At 44.7% G+C, this 19217-nt stretch overlaps 1 protein-coding gene across 10 annotated transcripts in view; it reads right to left on the bottom strand.

The window, feature by feature from the left end:
• The window catches only part of BRDT (bromodomain testis associated), a 66259-nt gene that overhangs the window by 1179 nt on the left and 45863 nt on the right, over positions 1-19217 (bottom strand). For 8 of the 10 annotated variants that reach the window (XM_079981209.1, XM_079981212.1, XM_079981210.1 and 5 more), the window contains 10 exons: positions 17756-17931; positions 17382-17674; positions 17158-17262; positions 16060-16200; positions 14981-15042; positions 11180-11345; positions 8671-8789; positions 7610-7754; positions 3573-3712; positions 1668-1873 (listed from right to left, as the gene is read on the bottom strand). In XM_079981209.1, coding sequence (XP_079837335.1) covers positions 1668-1873; positions 3573-3712; positions 7610-7754; positions 8671-8789; positions 11180-11345; positions 14981-15042; positions 16060-16200; positions 17158-17262; positions 17382-17674; positions 17756-17931 — 1553 coding nt within the window. The remainder of the gene's footprint in view (positions 1-1667; positions 1874-3572; positions 3713-7609; positions 7755-8670; positions 8790-11179; positions 11346-14980; positions 15043-16059; positions 16201-17157; positions 17263-17381; positions 17675-17755; positions 17932-19217) is intronic. The other 2 variants (XM_079981213.1, XM_079981211.1) reach the window with 2 other exon arrangements.

Below are 19217 nucleotides of genomic sequence, written 5' to 3'. Positions count from 1 at the left end.
TATAGGAAAAAACACACCCGTTGCTTATGGATTCAAAGATGCAGACCTCACATTTGAAGGAATAAAAAAGGTGAAGGGACCCCTGACCATTAGGTCTAGTTGTGGCCGACTCTGGGGTTGCGGCACTCATCTCGCTTTTATTGGCCGAGGGAGCCGGCGTACAGCTTCCGGGTCATGTGGCCAGCATGACTAAGCCGCTTCTGGCGAACCAGAGCAGCACACGGAAACGCCGTTTACCTTCCCGCTGGAGCGGTACCTATTTATCTACTTGCACTTTGATGTGCTTTTGAACTGCTAGGTTGGCAGGAGCTGGGACTGAGCAACGGGAGCTCACCCCGTCACGGGGATTTGAACCGCCGACCTTCTGATTGGCAAGTCCTAGGCTCTGTGGTTTAACACACAGCGCCACCCACATCCCTGAAGGAATAAACGTAACCAACAATCTGCAAGGATTTTGCGTGTCAATTCCTAAACAGTGTACTCAGGGGTGGAGGAAGGGGGCGGGGGGGGCAGTGCACCCTGGGTGTCACCAGTGAGGGGGTGACAAAATGCTGGGCAGCACTCCCCATGGGGCCTGCAGTGCGCCCGAGCCACGCATCTCTCCTGGGAGTGACGCGGTGGCTTGGGTGCCTGCAGGCTCCACGCTGCCCAGACTGTCTGCCCGCCGCTTCCCCCTCAGCTGTGGGGGGATGAATGGGAGGAGGCAGGCAGATTCCTCGGAGGCCCCACGGAGCGTCCTGCCCCGACTCGCCCCACCCCACGGGCGGCTGACCCCGCCCCTGGGCGCAGGGCACGCGCGCCACCCCAGGCACCCAATCGGCTAGTTCTGCCACTGAGTGTACTGCAAGAAGGGATGAAGTATACTGCAAAAAATCCGCCATATTAGATGTATCCCACCACTCTGCTGATGGAAGCAGAGAGGTGCCATCCAGCACTGATTCCCCACCCGCGCTATCCAGCACCTGCGAAAATATAGGCAGTGGCATCCCAAGAGATGGATTAATAATGATGCACTGGGATTCCCTAACTGACAACAATGCAAAAAAAATAAAATAAAAATAAAAAATAAAAAAAATATCAGAACTGCTGCCCTTGTCCAAAAAAAGCCCCTCTGTTACAGCTCTGATCACACATCGACTTTGTTGATGTGAAAACAAAAAGCTTGTTTGTGCTGGCCAATAAAGCGCACAAGCGTGGATTAAGATGCGCACTTAATTTTAAACCAGAAAAAGTCAGTACCAAAAGTTTGGGCGACACTGATCTTGTAGTTACGGTAGTTTTCCCAGTTATGTCTCCAAATGGATATACCCGTGGACACTTTGGAAAAGTTATAATTTTAAATGTTACTTTATGCTTGCTAGCAGAGCGGCAGCTACAGAGTTACTAACAAGCTCAAATACTCATCTCTGCCAACAGTCAGTTCACATTGATGAAGTATAAACATGGGCATATGCAAACATCAGAGTAACCTTGAAAATAATACTCAATAGACCGTGCTGCTGTTTTACCAACATGGTGACTAGCTATCGCCTCTAATTATTTCCCCTCAAATAGGAATCAGTTCCACATTGCCACAAAACAGCCCAGTTGGAAACCACTCAGTATGAGCGTAGTTAAATGGACATGTGAAATACAGCCTTTCAATTTAATTATATAGAATTGCAAACCTCTCTTTTTCCTGAGGGAGGCTTCTCAGTTTCCTCTCAGCTTGCTCCAATTGCCTTTTGCGGTCCTTTGCCCACTCACTTTCTTCTTTTTCTAGCGCTGCTTTTTGGAACTGCCTGAAGCTTTCATTGGAGGATTTGATTGGGGCCGGCGCAGGGATCATTTTACCTAAACTTGTCCAGGAATCCGCATGCTTGACTTTGATGTCCTGAAATTAAACAGAAGAGCATTTCTCAGCTCTAAACAAAAGCAAGTTCAGAGTTTTCCACCTCGGGCAGGACCGCAAAAGCAAAATAGCAGGCAGAGAGGATTTTGTGGTGGTGGTGGTGGTTGCAATCATGATACCTTAAGAAACTCATCAGCACTTGGTTTAGGACAGAACTGTAGCCCCATTCAGGTGTTATAACCTACCGGGCAATTAAAAACACGTGCGAGAGAGAGCAGGAACTGACATGCTAACTTGTCACTCGGAGAGAAACATATATAGTGGGAAACCTGCTGGACTCGTGCAAGCTCCCTGAACAATTTAGGCCCCCACAACACGGCTGGGGAACATGAGGCCATGCAGATGTTTCTGGATTGCAACTCCTACAAGCCCCAGACAACGTGCTGAATGGACAGAGCCGATAGGAAAATCTGGAGGCCCAGACAGAGGGCCTTTTCGGTAGTGGCGCCCACCCTGTGGAACACCCTCCCTTCAGATGTGAAGGAAATAAGCAGCTATCCTATCTTTAAAAGACATCTGAAGGCAGCCCTGTTCAGGGAAGTTTTTAATATTTAACGCTGTACTGTTTTTAACACTTGATTGGGAGCCACCCAGAGTGGCTGGGGAAACTCAGCCAGATGGGTGGGGTATAAATAATAAATTATTATTATTATTATTATTATTATTATTATTATTATTATTATTATTACTACTACTACTACTACTACTACTACTACTACATGTTCCCCAGCCCTACTCCAGATGATCAAGATTGTGAACTGCATGCGAAGCCTAAACAAGCAGGAAAAAAACAATTGACTGCAGAAATTATCACTCAAATTCACAGAGGCCAAATGGGGAATGGTGTACTAGAATGATAAATGGAGCTAACTTACTGGTCACCACTCTCCACCATGAGGAAAAATTAACAAAGTGGGGATTCATCCCTTATGGAATATTGAATGGGAAGCAATTAGATGCCTATATGGGATTTGTTTCTAAGCAAAGGAGCTTAATAGTACTGGATAATGGGACTATATGAAATGTCACTTAGAACCACTATTTTAATTCCGTTCCATTCCCAGCCGATTGTGTCAAAGGAACGTCTCAGCGGGGTCAAAATCCCTAGTGTCAAAGCAACCTTCGACTCACGCAAAAGCTGTTTTTGACCGGGGAGGCAAGAATTCTCTGCAGATCACATGAAAATTATGTAACACTTTGGACAAGATACATTTTGACAGCTGTCCAACGAATGGTGGCTGTGGAATCCACTAATCGCAGGATCCCCTTGCCATATCCTGCAGTTCAGCTAAATGCCCATCTCGGGTTGAATATTTAGTCAGTGGGTTTTCTTTTTTGGGGAGGGAGGCGAAATTGCTAACACAAATCCATTCTAAGGGACGTGTTTATTAGATGTCCTCTTGGACATATCAAAAAGCAGATCAAATTGCTTTGTCAACTATGAGCATGGGGCACCGGGTGGTGTGACTGGGTCAGCCACGCACTCAAGACTGCTGACATGCGCACTGGCTAGCTCCCTTTGGGGTAGGTGCTTTTATGGGATAGTCACTAGAAACCCATTCAAAGCCTGATGACAAAGGTGCTGTTCTCACCCCCAGCTATCTACATAGGCCGACTTTCGTTGGCAACACAAATCAGCCTCTGCTTTTTGCTGTTATCTTACAAGGCAGCAAATTATTACCTTTGCTAGAGGAATCTGAGGTTTAGCATCTCTCCTTTTTTTGCCCTCGCTGTTATCGGAGCAGCTGGCTGCAACAGCGGCATGTGCAGAATCAGTCATACGTTGCCCACATGGACCATCTGGAAAACCCGTCTTCAATTCTGGAATGTAAACAGAAGCCGTGAGTGACAAGGCAGCGAGTTTCAAGGGGGCGGAGAACACCTCCACCAAATCTCTTGCTATCAGAGGAGAAAATAAAGCAGAGGGCTTCTAACTTAGCTTCTATCCATTTGAATCACAGGCTATGTTTCCACTCCTCAGCCTTGAAACGGTTTTATTTGTCGCTTGTTTACTTTGCGCGATTTCCAAGTAAGCAGAAGGGCAAGAACTCCCTGTGCGGCTGCAGCTGTCTATTTTCGGATGCCTTCTTGAGTGTGTGTAAAAGATGCACATTCCCCATTACTCGTTTCCTCCCTCCCTCCCATCCTAACAGGGACCATTTTGCCTCCCTGCGATGCGCTTTCTGAGGTTCCTCAGGGGAGAAGAGCCTGTTACTAAGTAACCTTGCATTTGGAATAAAACTCCCCAGGCAGCCGGCTTCCACTTTCTCCAAACAAATAGGTCAGCCCAAAAAACCTACGGATGGCATAAAGCTCACAATTCACTTTCGACCGATTATACGCACGCAAGAGTCTCTATGCTGCCAATGGAAAGTCCTCAATAAAAGAAGCTGCATGCTCACGTGCCACAAACATCCTCAGAAAGTTATATTCCTCCCTATTCCTCAAAGTTTTCAGAGCAAGCATTTGATAAATTAAGGCAGAGGGTTTTCAACCAGTGTGCTTTGAGTGCCTTGAATGATGGTCAGGGGTGCTGCAGGCAACATTGGCCTCTGTCCCTCTTTCCTTCCATCCCTCCTCTGATGCCCTCTTGCATCTCTGCCTCCCAAAGGCTGTTTGTTGCAACAACCTTAGCTACAAGCTCCTCAAATGAATTGTGTCTCTGGCGCTGCCTGGAGGACTCCCAAGAAGAGGGGAAAGGAGAGGAACACTTCAGAAGGGATGGTGTTCGAAAAGGAGTGAGGGGCTGCCGGCTCTGCAGGCAAGGGGTGATGTAACTGGGCTCCTGAGCCCCACAGGGGTGCCGCAGAAAGAATGGAGCTGGTCAAGGAAGCCATGGACTCAAAAAGGTTGAAAACCTCTGAATTAAGGTGTAGTTCAGGACTGGAGTTACTACAGTGGTACCTCGGGTTAAGTACTTAATTCATTCCGGAGGTCCGTTCTTAACCTGAAACTGTCCTTAACCTGAAGCACCACTTTAGCAAATGGGGCCTCCCGCTGCCGCCGCGCCGCCAGAGCATGATTTCTGTTCTCATCCTGAAGCAAAGTTCTTAACCCGAGGTTATATTTCTGGGTTAGCGGAGTTGTATGTAACCTGAAGCGTATGTAACCCGAGGTACCACTGTTCAGGATTGTAAGCAAAACATTACGCGGCCCTGTTCTCTCCCCATAACCAACCACTGCAATACATGATGGTTGTTAGAACCATTTGTGCATGGTTTCTGCCTGCCTCCCAGTGCCCCGTTGGTGCAGTGCTGTAGCCATAGGCGGGTTTCACACTGGCAGAAATCAAGAGGCATCAGGAAAATAAGACTTCTCTCACCGTATGCCAAAAAGTAAATTCTGTGTTATGTTGATGGATGTGAGTTACTGGCTCCCATAGGTAAAAGGGAGCTTCAAATGGCCAAGAACTGAACTGGGCGATGAGAACAAATATTGCCAGTAGTATAATTCACTAAGGCTTTATCCACACATACATTTCCTCCAGCTTTTCCAGGCACGGTCCACACTTAAAGGGTCCGTGTCTGAGTGTGTTGTTGTCGTCGTTGTGTTTCTTTGCCTTGGAGCTTTTCCCTCAAAAAGTTGGCTCTTTATTTATTTTAAATTGCGTTTTTATTAAAGATTCTTTGTGTGTGTGTGTGTGTTATAAAACAAACAAAGAAACAAGGAAACGTACTGACCTATTCCTGCCATGCACCCCCCCCCCCCGCTGCAACAGCATACAAATCAATACGGCTAATCTGACCCAGCAACACTCCCCTCATGCATACAAACAAACCACTCCACAACCAGCCAAATTGCAACCAGCCATGCTCTGAATCCTCCATCTCTCGCAATGCCAATACAAATAAATAACTATATAAATAAAGGACCTCCTGACGTGACACTGACACAAAAAAACCTCGCAAAAACCAGCTCTTTAAAGCTCAATCAAAGCCAATGGCAATCAGAGGAAAACCCTAATTTACATCTGCTCTAGGGCAAAAACAACAACAATGCTTGGACACAGAGTATTTAAGTGCAGGCCTGTGTCTGGAAACAGCAAGGAGAAAGGTAAATGCGGATAAGCCCTAACAGATTCAATTCCACTTCAATTCTAGTACACTTTAACTCAATGGTGTTGGATATGTTGAAGGAATTAGTATATGGAGGGCAAGAGGATTGGTAGATAGGCTTCTGAGCGCTGCTGGAAGCTTTTGTTTTAAGATTTAAAATGCGAAAAATGTTGGGGAAGAGAGGGCTCTATCAAAGGCGAGTAAGTCACTACATAAAATCCCAGAGCAGATTTAGGGAGGCGGCATTAGCTTGTTCAATGGCTTCATTGGAAACAAACCATCAAATACAGAGGGCATACATAACTTGAGAGCAAATAAAAATCTCAGCATGATTAATCATTTAAAGCATTTATTTAAGACTATAAATAATTGCTATAATTTAAATTGCTATAAAACAGGGTGAGCTGAATCACATTATGTTTTCCTCTGTTCCTCTTGAGTCTCCTGCAAAATGCTGCCTGTGAGGAGGAAGCTGTGAATAAGGTACCCGGCACAAAAAGATGCCCAACTTAGTCACACTTGCACCTCTCATTGTGCAAAAGTTTGCAGCTTGTATGTGTCAGTGATGTCAGCTGCTGCAAATATATATCAGACTGTACTGTGATTTCGCTTTTTCCAGAGAATAGCTTCCCCTAGGATACGGCACTAAACCAGGGAAGTAAACTATCTAAAAAAAACACCCCACCAGCCATACAAGATTCTGCTTTCATTGATTCTGACCTGCATTGACCCTAAGAGAGCAGATCTGGTATCTGTACTGTTATGTACTGAGTTGAATAGGATCCAAAAGGCAGCAGTCTGATTGGTCCTAGAACAATAGGGTCCAGAATGCAGCAGTCTGAATGGTCCACAGGAGCCACCCAATCTAGCTCCAGGTGGAAGTGCTTCGGAACCCTTCAGACAACATTAGAATGGTGTGTATATCGCGAAGCCTGAATATTTCACAATGAAATCCACAGAATTTCCCCTCCGCTGAATTTTACATTAGAGAAGTTACCCGCAACGCACTTCATTGCATTGCATCACCCAGAATTTCCTACTACTTTGGAAATTGAAAGATTAGTTAATATTAGCAATCGGATTAAATAGCAATCAGATTAAATCCGCACGGTGATCACTTGCTTTTAGGACATATTTTCATGCAGTTGGCCTCTTTGCATAATCCACATCTCACTGAAACAGCAGCAAAACTGTTTCAAGCAGATCTGGATGACAGCCTGTGTCGCCCTTTAAATAGTCCCCTGACATATGCGAGTCCCACAAGGCCATCTGCTTATCCAATTGCCAGTGTGGCACAGCATTTAGATAAACCAACAAAACAGAGTACAGTGGTACCTCGGGTTAAGTACTTAATTCGTTCTGGAGGTCCGTTCTTAACCTGAAACTGTTCTTAACCTGAAGCACCACTTTAGCTAATGGGGCCTCCTGCTGCCGCCGCGCCGCCAGAGCACGATTTCTGTTCTCATCCTGAAGCAAAGTTCTTAACCCAAGGTAATATTTCTGGGTTAGCGGAGTCTGAAGCGTATGTAACCTGAAGCGTATGTAACCCAAGGTACCACTGTACCGCTTTGTACCACTTTATCTGGACTGGGAACACCCACAAACATTTATTCTGAAGTCTACATCCCAGTCACGTTTGTATTTGCTTGGCCAGAATACATACTTTGTTCCTGATTAATCGGTTTCGAGCCAGCAGTTCCCAAAGAGGCTTGTGTATGGACAGCAGATGTCTGTGCCTGATACAGTGATGCCTTCCCGTTTTCTTTGCTACTGCCCGGCAGGCTATTCGAAGAGGAAGAACAAGATACCTGCAGGAAGATTCAAGGTCTTTTAGAGAAATATTCCATGAGAGGTGTCAGCCATCCATCTCCCTCATCCCATGGGGATTTTGTTCTCTTGGAGATGGAGGGCAGCATGTGCCATTTTGTAGTTCCCCCTGCTTCTCACACAATGTACATTTTCCCTTCAGTACTGGAGAAACAGCCACCATTGTGGAAGAAAAAGGTCAAAAAGGCTGAAGCGGCTACATGGCTCTCCATAAAGCTATTTCTGCAAAAACCAGGTCTTTAATTTTCAATGGCTTCTTCACCCAAAATTCTTCACCCAAAAATCTGTTTGGGAGAGCTCATATTCTCTAAACAAAAACGAAAAACAAAAAATAATAATATCCAAATTTATTAGATCCCAATACGTTCCCTTAGCTATTTCAAATTCAACAACTGTATACAGTCGAATGGAATCAGTTCTGGAAGTCTGTTTGACTTCCAAAACATTCTGAAACCAAGGCGCAGCTTCCGATTGGATGCAGGAAAGAGGAAGCTTCTGCAGCCAATCAGAAGCTACGGAAACCCCGTCGGATGTTCGGGTTCCAAAGAATGTATTCGCAAACAGGAACACTCACTTCTGGGTTGGGGGATTCGAGAGCCAAAACGTTTGAGTCGCAAGGTGTTTGGGATCCAAGGTACAACTGTATATTGAATACCGGGTGGAACTGGAACCCTTGGGTTGGGTCCAAAAGTCCCCTTCTCCCATCAGAAGAAACTCCTTCTGCTGAAGGAAGGGAGCCTTCAGATCCAATATATTGCCAACTATGTCAACAAGGGACAAAAAAATATTCTTTTTTAATAACATTCTGTGAAGGCAAACCACCAGAAGTATCAAATAACTAGGCGTTTTTTAAAAGTTAAATGCAATTTTAAAAACGATTTTGTCAGCGATATTCACCTTTGAGTGCATGTGGGGAGACTGGATAATGGATGGGTTGACTGCCATTGGCAACAAGCTACTTTGAGTGGCTTGCTGAACTGGAGTACAGTGCAGTGGAGAAACAACAGCTATTATACCTGCAAAAAGCAGAGGAGGGAAGATAAAAACAGAAGAATGTCATTGCCTCAGAGTACAGCACCCAATTAATGAAGCCATGTGCAAACAATCCAAGCTGAACAAACATGAGGGTTCTAGCATTCAGAGGAGGAAAACCACGTACACACTTAAGTAATTTCAGTCGGGATCCCACTGGGGATGGCTCTTTACTCTAAAAATGCACTTTGTAGGGTGATGCCCGTGGACCAGTCTACAGATTGCCTCATGCCTTTTGTTACTGGTTAGTATTACAGGGACGCGGGTGGCGCTGTGGTCTAAACCACTGAGCCTCTTGGGCTTGCCAATCATAAGGTCTGTGATTCGAATCCCTGCGACTGGGTGAGCTCCCGTTGCTCTGTCCCATCTCCTGCCAACCTAGCAGTTTGAAAGCACATCAAGTGCAAGTAGATAAACAGGTACCGCTGCGGCGGGAAGGTAAATGGCGTTTCCGTGCGTTCTGGCACTCATCACGGTGTTCCTTTGCGCCAGAAGCAGTTTAGTCATGTTGGCCACATGACCTGGAAAGCTGTCTGTGGACAAATGCCGGCTCCCTCAGCGAGATGAAAGCGAGATGAGCACTGCAACCACACCGTTGCCTTTGACTGGACTTAACCATCCAGGGATCCTTTACCTTTACCTTAGTATTCACTTACTTAGCAAGGAATATACCACGTATTCAAAAACATCTCTTATCAATTTATATAAGGTAGGGTTGCTTTTTTGGGGGGAGTAGGGACAAAGTTGCTAAATTTCTATTGAAAAAAAGCTCAAGTTTTTGAGCTATTTTTAAAGGATATTCATCATAATCTACACTTCAGACAGGGTTGCCATACGTCCGGATTTCCCCAGATGAACTACAGCCATTTTTGCCCGGGCACTGTTTCCGATGGCCAAATCCTGGCTGTGTCTGGGAAATTCTGGAAGCATGGCAACCCTAGATAATGTATGATATAAAAATATAGGGGGGGTAGCCATTTTAAAAGCAAATAATATATAACACCACTATATATGAGGTAGGCTTGCCTAAACAAAACAGATTTAATAGGCAAAAAATAAAATAAAGACAATAAAGCTAATCTTAATAGGCAGAGAGTTTGAGAGGTGCTAAAATACGGATGTCTTGCAAGTGCTGAACAAACATGAAGTGCCACTTGGAAAAGTACCAGTTCCACAAATTGAAATGGTCAAATGGACACATTTGGGGTAAGATGATCCTTTAAGTAAACTGGCCCCAAACTCTTAAGAGTATTGCCGTACATAACAATAAAGGTAAAGCTAAAGGGACCCCTGACCATTAGGCCCAGTCGTGGCCAACTCTGGGGTTGCGGTGCTCATCTCGCTTTATTGGCCGAGGGAGCCGGCGTACAGCTTCCGGGTCATGTGGCCAGCATGACTGAGCCGCTTCTGGCGAACCAGAGCAGCGCACGGAAACGCCGTTTACCTTCCCGCTGGAGCGGTACCTATTTATCTACTTGCACTTTGACGTGCTTTTGAACTGCTGGGTTGGCAGGAGCAGGAACCGAGCAACGGGAGCTCACCCCGTCATGGGGATTCAAACCGCCGACCTTCTGATCTGCAAGTCTTAGGCTCTGTGGTTTAACAATAGGAACACCTTAAATTTAATCCCATAACAAATTGTCACCCAGCGCAGATCTTTGCCAGGGCCGCAGCCTCCCACCACAAATAGCAAACAGTTTTTCTTTGAGCATGTACACAGCCACGGGCGACAATCAAAACTGATCTCCTCTAAACCTTTAGGATGGTGTCCATGCAGCCTGGGTTGAAACTTATGAGACTGTGAAGAGGGGACTGACTGCTTGTTGGGTGACGTACAACTGAAAGGTTCTGGCCTTCTGGGAAGCACTAAATCTACTTTGCAGATTTGCCATCTGATTACTGTGAATGGGCCTGTCACTCTGGCCAATTCTAGATAGAAATTCGGGCTTCGACACAAAACAAATCTTAAGTTTTCCTTAACGGCAGCTGATGCTTCTTCTGAAGTTACGTTTTGTGCCCTGTTTAAACTTGTATTACCAGAACACACAACACATTTTTTAAAAGTAGGTTCTGAGCTGGCAACTGTTGCTTACACTGAAATCCATGCCTCTGCTTCTAAGCAACTTGTAGATAAAGCAAATATTATAAAAAAAACACCTCGCCATGTCTCCCATGCTCTCTCACCCAAAAGGAAACGAAACCCAGGGTACCGCTCACGGAATTCCACAAGGGAACAGGGACCACTTAAAAGCAATGTGCATATGTCAATCTTCCTCCAAGGAGTACATGTTTGTGCGGAAAGCCAAATCAAGGCCCTACAAAAGTCACCGGGGAGCATCTTTTGTGAATAGCCCTGTTTTCTGAGAAGACCTACCAGGAGGAGAGACAGTGCTTTGTTCTCGTGGTTTCAGAGGGGTATGCTGTAACGTCTGGTGAGCGATCCTCGTTTCCGTGGATCTCTGAAACTGCATGCTGGTGGGTGAAGTGTTCCGTATCTGAGGGACAATAGCGCAGGACATCCTTGGATATAGCAGAGGCATCTAGGGAAGAATTCAACAGGGCTATTTACACCAACAAAGGTCCGTATAGTTAAAGCTATGGTTTTCCCAGTAGTGATGTATGGAAGTGGGAGCTGGACCATAAAAAAAAAAAGCAAAGCTGATCGCCGAAGAATTGATGCTTTTGAATTATGGTGCTGGAGGAGACTCTTGAGAGTCCCACTTCCGGGTTAGCGCGATCCGGTTAATGGCGGATTCCCTCCGAGCTCCGGAGGGAATCGGCTCCATTGCAGACGGGTCTCACCGCGACGGCGACGCGGGGACCCTTACAAACCGCAGGCGCGGAAGCCTGCGGACCTGGTGACTCGGCGGGCACCTAAAGCGCCCCCCCCGACCCACGAAGAGCCTTTTTAAAGGCTGCGGAGAGGGTACGGGGAGTGGCGTGGTGCTGTGAGTAGACCGCTACTGCAGTGGAGCGAAGCCGCGAGCCATGGCTGGAGACCGCTGACTTTCTTCCCTGAAATTTGGACTTTAATTAATCCGTGAGTAGATTGGAATTTGGACTTTAAAAATTTTATCCTTGAATTCGGCACGATCGGGGGATGTGCTAAAGGGAAGTCCGCACCCCCCTACCTACAGAAAATTTAAAGCAAAGATCGGAGAACTAAGGTGGAGAGTTCTTTCTTTGGTGTTTTGTAAAAGATAATATTTGCACGAATTTGACAGAAGAAGATTTGTGCTGGAGAGTGGGAGTGGAATTTTAGAAGTTTTCGTCTAAACCTCCCCAGACCCGGGGGTGTCCTCTATGTGAGCTGGAGAAAAAGGAACGAGGAGTTTGACAGCTGTCAAAGGAGCTGTCAAACGGGCAGCGAAAGTTAAAAACTCTATTATTTAACACTTTTTTGGACTTAATTGGCTACATTTGAACTAAAGTGGTTGGAAACAAAGTAGGGAAATAACAAGGGAAAGGACTATTGGGAAAAGACTATTAAGTAACCAGAATCCCCCTAGGGGAAACATTGAAACATTACAATGGCTGCAGATGGAAAATTACAGGCAGAGTTAGAAAGAATGTTTTTTCTTGTGGGAAAACTGCAGGAGCAGACTACGGTTATAAGTAAACAACTTATAACCTTGAACTCTAAAATAAGTGACTCTGCTGAAGGCACAATGGACTTGACTGGGAAAAAATCTGCAGCTGAATCAGAAGAGATAACTTTGGAACAGGGGGAGAGTGAGCAAGGGCCAGTACAGATGGAGACTACCAACCACAAGCTTACATTGTTAGAACATAAAGAAGAAGACCCTTGGATTACAAATCTGTGAAAGATGCGAAAGAGGAGGGAGGAAGCCCCTGGAACTTTTGGAATATTTGAATTTAAAAGAAACAAGAAATATGACTGGGGCTTCCTCTTCGAGTATGGATTGGTTGACTTTCTGCAGCAGCTGGTGTCAAGTACTTTGGATGGAAGAAATTCTGATGAGACTGAGCTGGAACTTCCTCGAAACCCGAGGATCAATGAGGAGGGCTACCAACAAGATTGGCAAAGAGAGACTGACAGGGACTTAAAGGCCTCAGATGTGAGGAATCCAGGCTAAAAACTATTTTTGTGTACGTGGGGACATTTGGAAGGGACAGAAACCGGGGCTGGGGGGGGGGGAATCTTTACGACTTTTGTGTTTGATTATTATGATTTATTTTTAAGATAAAAGGGAAATTCATGGAAGGAATTCGAGTCGACCTTAGAAAAGGTTTTAATATTTATAAGAAAATTGGATAAGTAAAATCTGGCCAAGTAAAAGGTTTTTTTAAAATATATATATATACAATAATAATATGTAAAGGATGAGAGATATGAATTTGCTGAGTTAATTTAATTGAACTAGGATGTATGAAGGGGGGGTGGGGGGAGGTCAAGAACTGGGGTTAGGAAAGTAAGGTTATGAAACTTCATACGTGTTGTCTTTGTTTATGTGTGTGTGTGTTTGTCTTGATAAAATGTGAAAATTTAATAAAAAAATTTTATAAAAAAAAAAGAGAGACTCTTGAGAGTCCCATGGACTGCAAGAAGATCAAACCTCTCCATTCTGAAGGAAATTAGCCCTTAGTGCTCACTGGAAGGACAGATCGTGAAGCTGAAGCTCCAATAGTTTGGCCACCTCATGAGAAGAGAAGATTCCCTGGAAAAGACCCTGATGTTGGGAAAGATTGAGGGCACAAGGAGAAAGGGACAACAGAGGACGAGATGGCTGGACAGTGTTCTCGAAGCTACCAGCATGAGTTTGACCAAACTGTGGGAGGCAGTGGAAGACAGGAGTGCCTGGCATGCTCTGGTCCATGGGGGTCACGAAGAGTTGGACACAACTAAATGACTAAACAACAACAAAAATTTACACCATCTTACTGACCGAGTCCTGTACAGGCTACTCCCCATTTGCGCGCGATTGGCACATGCCTGCCATTTTTGGTTCCTGAAAGGGGAGGGATGGATCGGGCTGGCCCTGGTGGTGGCTCGGAACATGGTCCCCATGTGAATGGGGAGTTGCCAGCACATCACAAATGAGGTTCCACCTGTAGGAGAAGTGCATTATGCATCTGTGATAGAGAGAGCCTTTCCAGGAGTGATGCCCCAGATTTGGAAAACCCTCCTGAAAGAACTAAGCCCTTTTTTTGTGTTGGCTTAAAGACTTTTACTTGCCGAGGCTTTTTATATTTATGGTTTTAGCCCACAATTATTTTTTTATCGATTATTTCAAATTTTATTATGCCATTTTGATCTTGTCTTGTTTTAATATTATAGTCAATATGCAATTTTTATTTTTTACATATACTGCCCTGGAATTCCTCTTTCGTGCAAAAGTGAAGCTTAGAAAATGTCCTCATATGTTATAGTGATACCTTGGTTCTCAAACGCTTTGGTACTCAAACAACTTGGAACCCAAACACTGCAAACCCGGAAGTAAGTGTTCCTGCTTGTGAACTTTTTTGGGAAGCCAAACATGCTCCGTTTTGAGTTTTACACTTCCGATTTGAGTGCCACACTTTTGTTTTGAGTGTTATGCTGAGGTCTGTCTCATTTTGCTATTTATTTTGTGTTTTTGTGGCTCTTTTTTTTTGCTTTTTTTGTGACTGTGTGGAACCCAGTTCAGCTACTGATTGTGTGACTGCAGTACTTTGCTTGTTCTTTTAGTTATTTTATGGATCAATGGTCTCATTAGATAGTAAAATTCATGTTAAATTACTGTTTTAGGGGTTTGTTTTTAAAAGTCTGGAACGGATTAATCCATTTTGCATTGCTTTCTATGGGAAAGCGTGCCTTGGTTTTGGAACGCTTTGGTTTTGGAACGGACTTCCGAAATGGATTACGTTTGAGAACCAAGGCACCACTGTACATAAAAATCTGCATTTCAGAGAAGGTACTGCTATGAAAACCAGACTCTAAGAAGGATTGGGGGGGGGGTAGTCCTCAACTATGGGAGAGGAAAAGATTCAGGCAGGACCAGACATCTCTTTAGAGGTAAACGGATGCATAGGATGCTGCTGCATGCAATTAGCGCGTTCAGAGGTGCTAGCATATCAGGAAGAGGTGCAAAAGAACAGTCAAAGGGGACGAAAAATAATAAGTGAAGACTTGTGGACATTTTATAAGCACCGGGGTGGGGGGTGGGGAGTTTACCTTAAGCTGCTCTCTGCAAAATGAATCCTTTTGCCCATTTTCATTTTGCTGCAGGCACATTTCTGTAAAAGACGTAGAAATTTAGACATTCAGGCTGTGGATACGCATGCTGGCATCACATACATTTCACTTTTGTCACTCCGTCATTCTGTACATTTCCAAGCACAATTCAAAGTATTGGTGTTGACCTTTAAAGCCCTAAATGGCCTTGGCTCAATATACCCGAAGGAGCGTCTCCACCCCCATTGTTCTGCCCGGATGCTGAGGTCCAGCACTGAGGGCCTTCTGGCGGTTCCCTCATTGCGAGAAGCAAAGCTACAGGGAACCAGGCAGAGGGCCTTTTCGGTAGTGACGCCCACCTGTGGAACACCCTCCTGTCAGATGTCAAAGAGATAAACAACTTCCTGACATTTAGAAGACATCTGAAGGCAGCCCTGTTCAGGGAAGTTTTTAATGTGTGACATTTTAATGTATTTTTAATCTTTGTTGGAAACTGCCCGGAGTGGCTGGGGAAACCCAGCCAGATGGGTAGGGTACAAATAATAAATTAACAACAACAACAACAACAACATCATTCCCTCCCATTTCTATCTCAGGTCCTTCTAACCCACGAGTGCCTTAGTTAACGCCTCTTGCAACCTGCTCTTATTGGGACAGTAGGTGTTGTTGCAAATACACATACACTACACATACACAAACACACAGAAAAAAAGCTGCTGCTCGGCCTCTCTCTTGCAGTTCTTCAAGGAGAACTTCATCACAAACATAGCTTGCCCAGTTAACAATTTAAGAGTCTGGCGTGAAAGAAGTTCCAGGACTCAGCTATATTAAGAAAGAAACAGCAATTTAAATGCGCTATAAACATGCAACACCAGATGGCGCCAGATAGCAGGAAATTTTAAAACACGGTTATCTATAGAAATTTTTTTCCGATCTAATTTCTGACTTACTTATAGTGTTTCCCCTCCCCCTGTGTTTAGACCCACCCCCAGTTTAAGTAGCAGAGCAAGATTCACTGAACACATTGTTTCAAGAAGCTTATTCATAAAAAAGAGGAGGAAAAAAGAAAATGAGTGCACCTGATTCAGAATCACTTCCGTTGGAGGAGCTGGAATCATTGCTGGTGCTATCGGAGTCAGAAGAGGTGCTGCTGCTGCTGCTGCTGCTTTCACTTAGCCGGCTTGGCCCTCCAATGGTCTTTGATACAGCGTTATTTTCTGCTGTAACACAGGGAGAAGATCTGAACAAAACATGGGACTTGGGGAAGTACGCGCGCATGTGTGTGTGTGTGTGTGAAAGCAGCAACGTTCAAGGCACTAATAAGAGATTTAGGCTTAATTGACACTCCTATGCCTGTAATTCAAAAGCATCAATTCTTCGGTGAGAATTGATGCTTTTGAATTATGGTGCTGGAGGAGACTCTTGAGAGTCCCATGGACTGCAGGAAGATCAAACCTATCCATTCTTAAGGAAATCAGCCCTGAGTGCTCAGTGGAAGGACAGATCCTGAAGCTGAGGCTCCAATACTTTGGCCACCTCATGAGAAGAAGAGGAGGAGTTTGGATTTGATATCCTGCTTTATCACTACCCGAAGGAGTCTCAAAGCGGCTAACATTCTCCTTTCCCTTCCTCCCCGACAACAAACACTCTGTGAGGTGAGTGGGGCTGAGAGACTTCAGAGAAATGTGACTAGCCCAAGGTCACCCAGCAGCTGCATGTGGAGGAGTGGGGAATCGAACTCGGTTCACCAGATTACTAGTCTATCGCTCTTAACCACTACACCACACTGGCTCTCTGAGTCTGAGAAGAGAAGACTCCCTGGAAAAGACCCTGATGTTGGGAAAGATGGAGGGCACAAGGAGAAGGGGACGACAGAGGACGAGATGGTTGGACAGTGTTCTCGAAGCTACCAGCATGAGTTTGACCAAGCTGCGGGAGGCAGTGGAAGACAGAAGTGCCTGGCATGCTCTGGTCCATGGGGTCACGAAGAGTCGGACACGACTAAACGACAACAACAAATGCCTGTAATGCTTGCCGGACAAGACAGTGCAATAGTTTATCTCGCTGCTATGGCCTTTCCCAGTTCCGACAACTGTGCGATTGGGCTGCAGAATCTCCACCCTTTAGAGAATTCCAAGCAATTATTTCTAAACTGCCTCCTCCGTGCTCCAACCTACGTTTTGTGTTTTGCTTTGTGGAGTTGAGCTGCCCGTTGACATCCAGCAACCTCCTTTCCAATTCTTGCTTCTTCTCAAAGTCAGACTCTTCCTTTGATTTTTTTGCTGCATAAAATAAATGGGGCGGGGTGCAAATAAATATCAGGAACAAGAATCCAAGCAATTCTCTAGAAAAAAAACACACAAGTTTCTCCTAACGTTTTCCTGTACATTACATGACGCACCGTAATGTTTCTTGGGTCTTTTTCTCAAACAAGCCATAACGTATTTCTCCAGTTCCCTTAAAGTCGATGCTTTTAGAGTTTCAAAGTCTATTTCCATTTCATCGGGATTTGAGTGTCTCAGTGAAGGTTCTCTCGACTGAATAATATAAACCACTCTGCCAAGCTTCTCTCCTGGGAGTTTATTTATGTCCAAACTTAACTGCCTTTTTTCATCATAACTCATAGGCTTGGCATTATCCTCGTTCTCAGACTTGTGTCCTGGCTCATCTTGCTGCTTGATTTTCTTTGAACGACTGCAAGAGAGAAAATAAAAAACGAGTTAACTATGGTGCCAACAGCTTCAAGTACAATTTCACACCCACAAGCAATCTTACATGTTCAAAGACATTTTCTTCTTCAGCTTCTTCATCTTTCTCTTCTTTTGACTGCCTGACTTCTTCCTGACTTTGTTTTTCCTTTTCTCCTTCTTAGATTTCCCTTTCTTCCTCTTCTTCAGTCTGGGTAAGGTTGTTTTAGCCAAAGCTTGCAACTGCTGGTGAACAGCCTTAAGCTATTTAAAAGAAAAGAGAAAGAGGGGGAGCACTAAAACGCAAAATATTTGCATGCATCTTTTAAAGTCGGCAGGAAACCTACTACAAAGAGGGAGCGTATCAAAGAGATCACGAATTCCCCACTCTGTACTAAAAGAGAGAGAGAGAGAGAGAGAGAGAGAGAGAGAGGCAGCTAGAAAAGATTGATCTTTTGCTTTGCTTTTCTACAGTTTACATTTATGGGGGAATAAGCAAGCTGTTTTGTAGCAGTCAGACACTAGCAGTCGCACATAAGGAAATAACATTTAGATTAAACCAATTTTTAGACTGAGAGGTGACTGATGAGTGTTAATGTAACTGTGTTACAGATATTGAAACATCCCCATCTTAATTTCCGTAATGGCAGATCCTTAATTTAAAATTGACACAATGGGGCTTGTGTGGTTCATTATCCACATGGTTGCTGTATTGTACCAGATCTGGTGCCTATCACACTCTTTGAACGTCATATGGCCAGGACTCCCACACGTCCGGATTATCCCAGACACTACAGTGGTACCTCGGGTTAAGTACTTAATGCGTTCCGGAGGTCTGTACTTAACCTGAAACTGTTCTTAACCTGAAGCACCACTTTAGCTAATGGGGCCTCCTGCTGCTGCCACACCGCCAGAGCACGATTTCTGTTCTCATCCTGAAGCAAAGTTCTTAGCCCGAGGTACTATTTCTGGGTTAGCGAAGTCTGTAACCTGAAGCGTCTGTAACCCGAGGTACCACTGTACTGTGATTTTTAGAGTGGCATTGATGTCCAGAGGGAATTCCCAAAAGGCAGCACTTTGTCCTGGATCTTAAGTCAACTGGGAAATCACGGGTTTTGCCTTTTTGTAAGAACAAAACAAAAAAAGCCTTCTGTTTCAAAATTCATAATTCCAGTCCTTCATGTTAGCCCGTCTGAATGTTTCCCTCTCAGCTTTTGTCAAGTGCAGATATTTAAACATCCCCAGAAACGATAGACATTGCTGATGTTTTTTGAATGTGCCGGACACAGAAGAATATATTCTTTTCTACTGTCCATTGCACAACCAGCTACGCAAAAGTGTGCTATCCTGTTTTCTGGGCAGTCTAACATCACGGCACAATGAAAATATCGGATTCTATCTGTCTGACATGAACCCGGAAGTAACTGCAAGGGGGGCTGAGTTTTTGTCAATAGTATCTCTCAGAGTGGCGAATAGCACTATTTAGCGGGAAGAAATTTCAATAAAAATCCTCATGGCGACATATTTTTATATGGCTGTGTGTGTGTGTG

Source organism: Podarcis cretensis (genome assembly GCF_951804945.1).
Source record: "Podarcis cretensis genome assembly, chromosome: 6".
In the NCBI taxonomy this organism is placed as follows: domain Eukaryota; kingdom Metazoa; phylum Chordata; class Lepidosauria; order Squamata; family Lacertidae; genus Podarcis; species Podarcis cretensis.
Note: the sequence above shows the minus strand (reverse complement) of the source record. Positions and strands in the feature narration are given on the sequence as shown.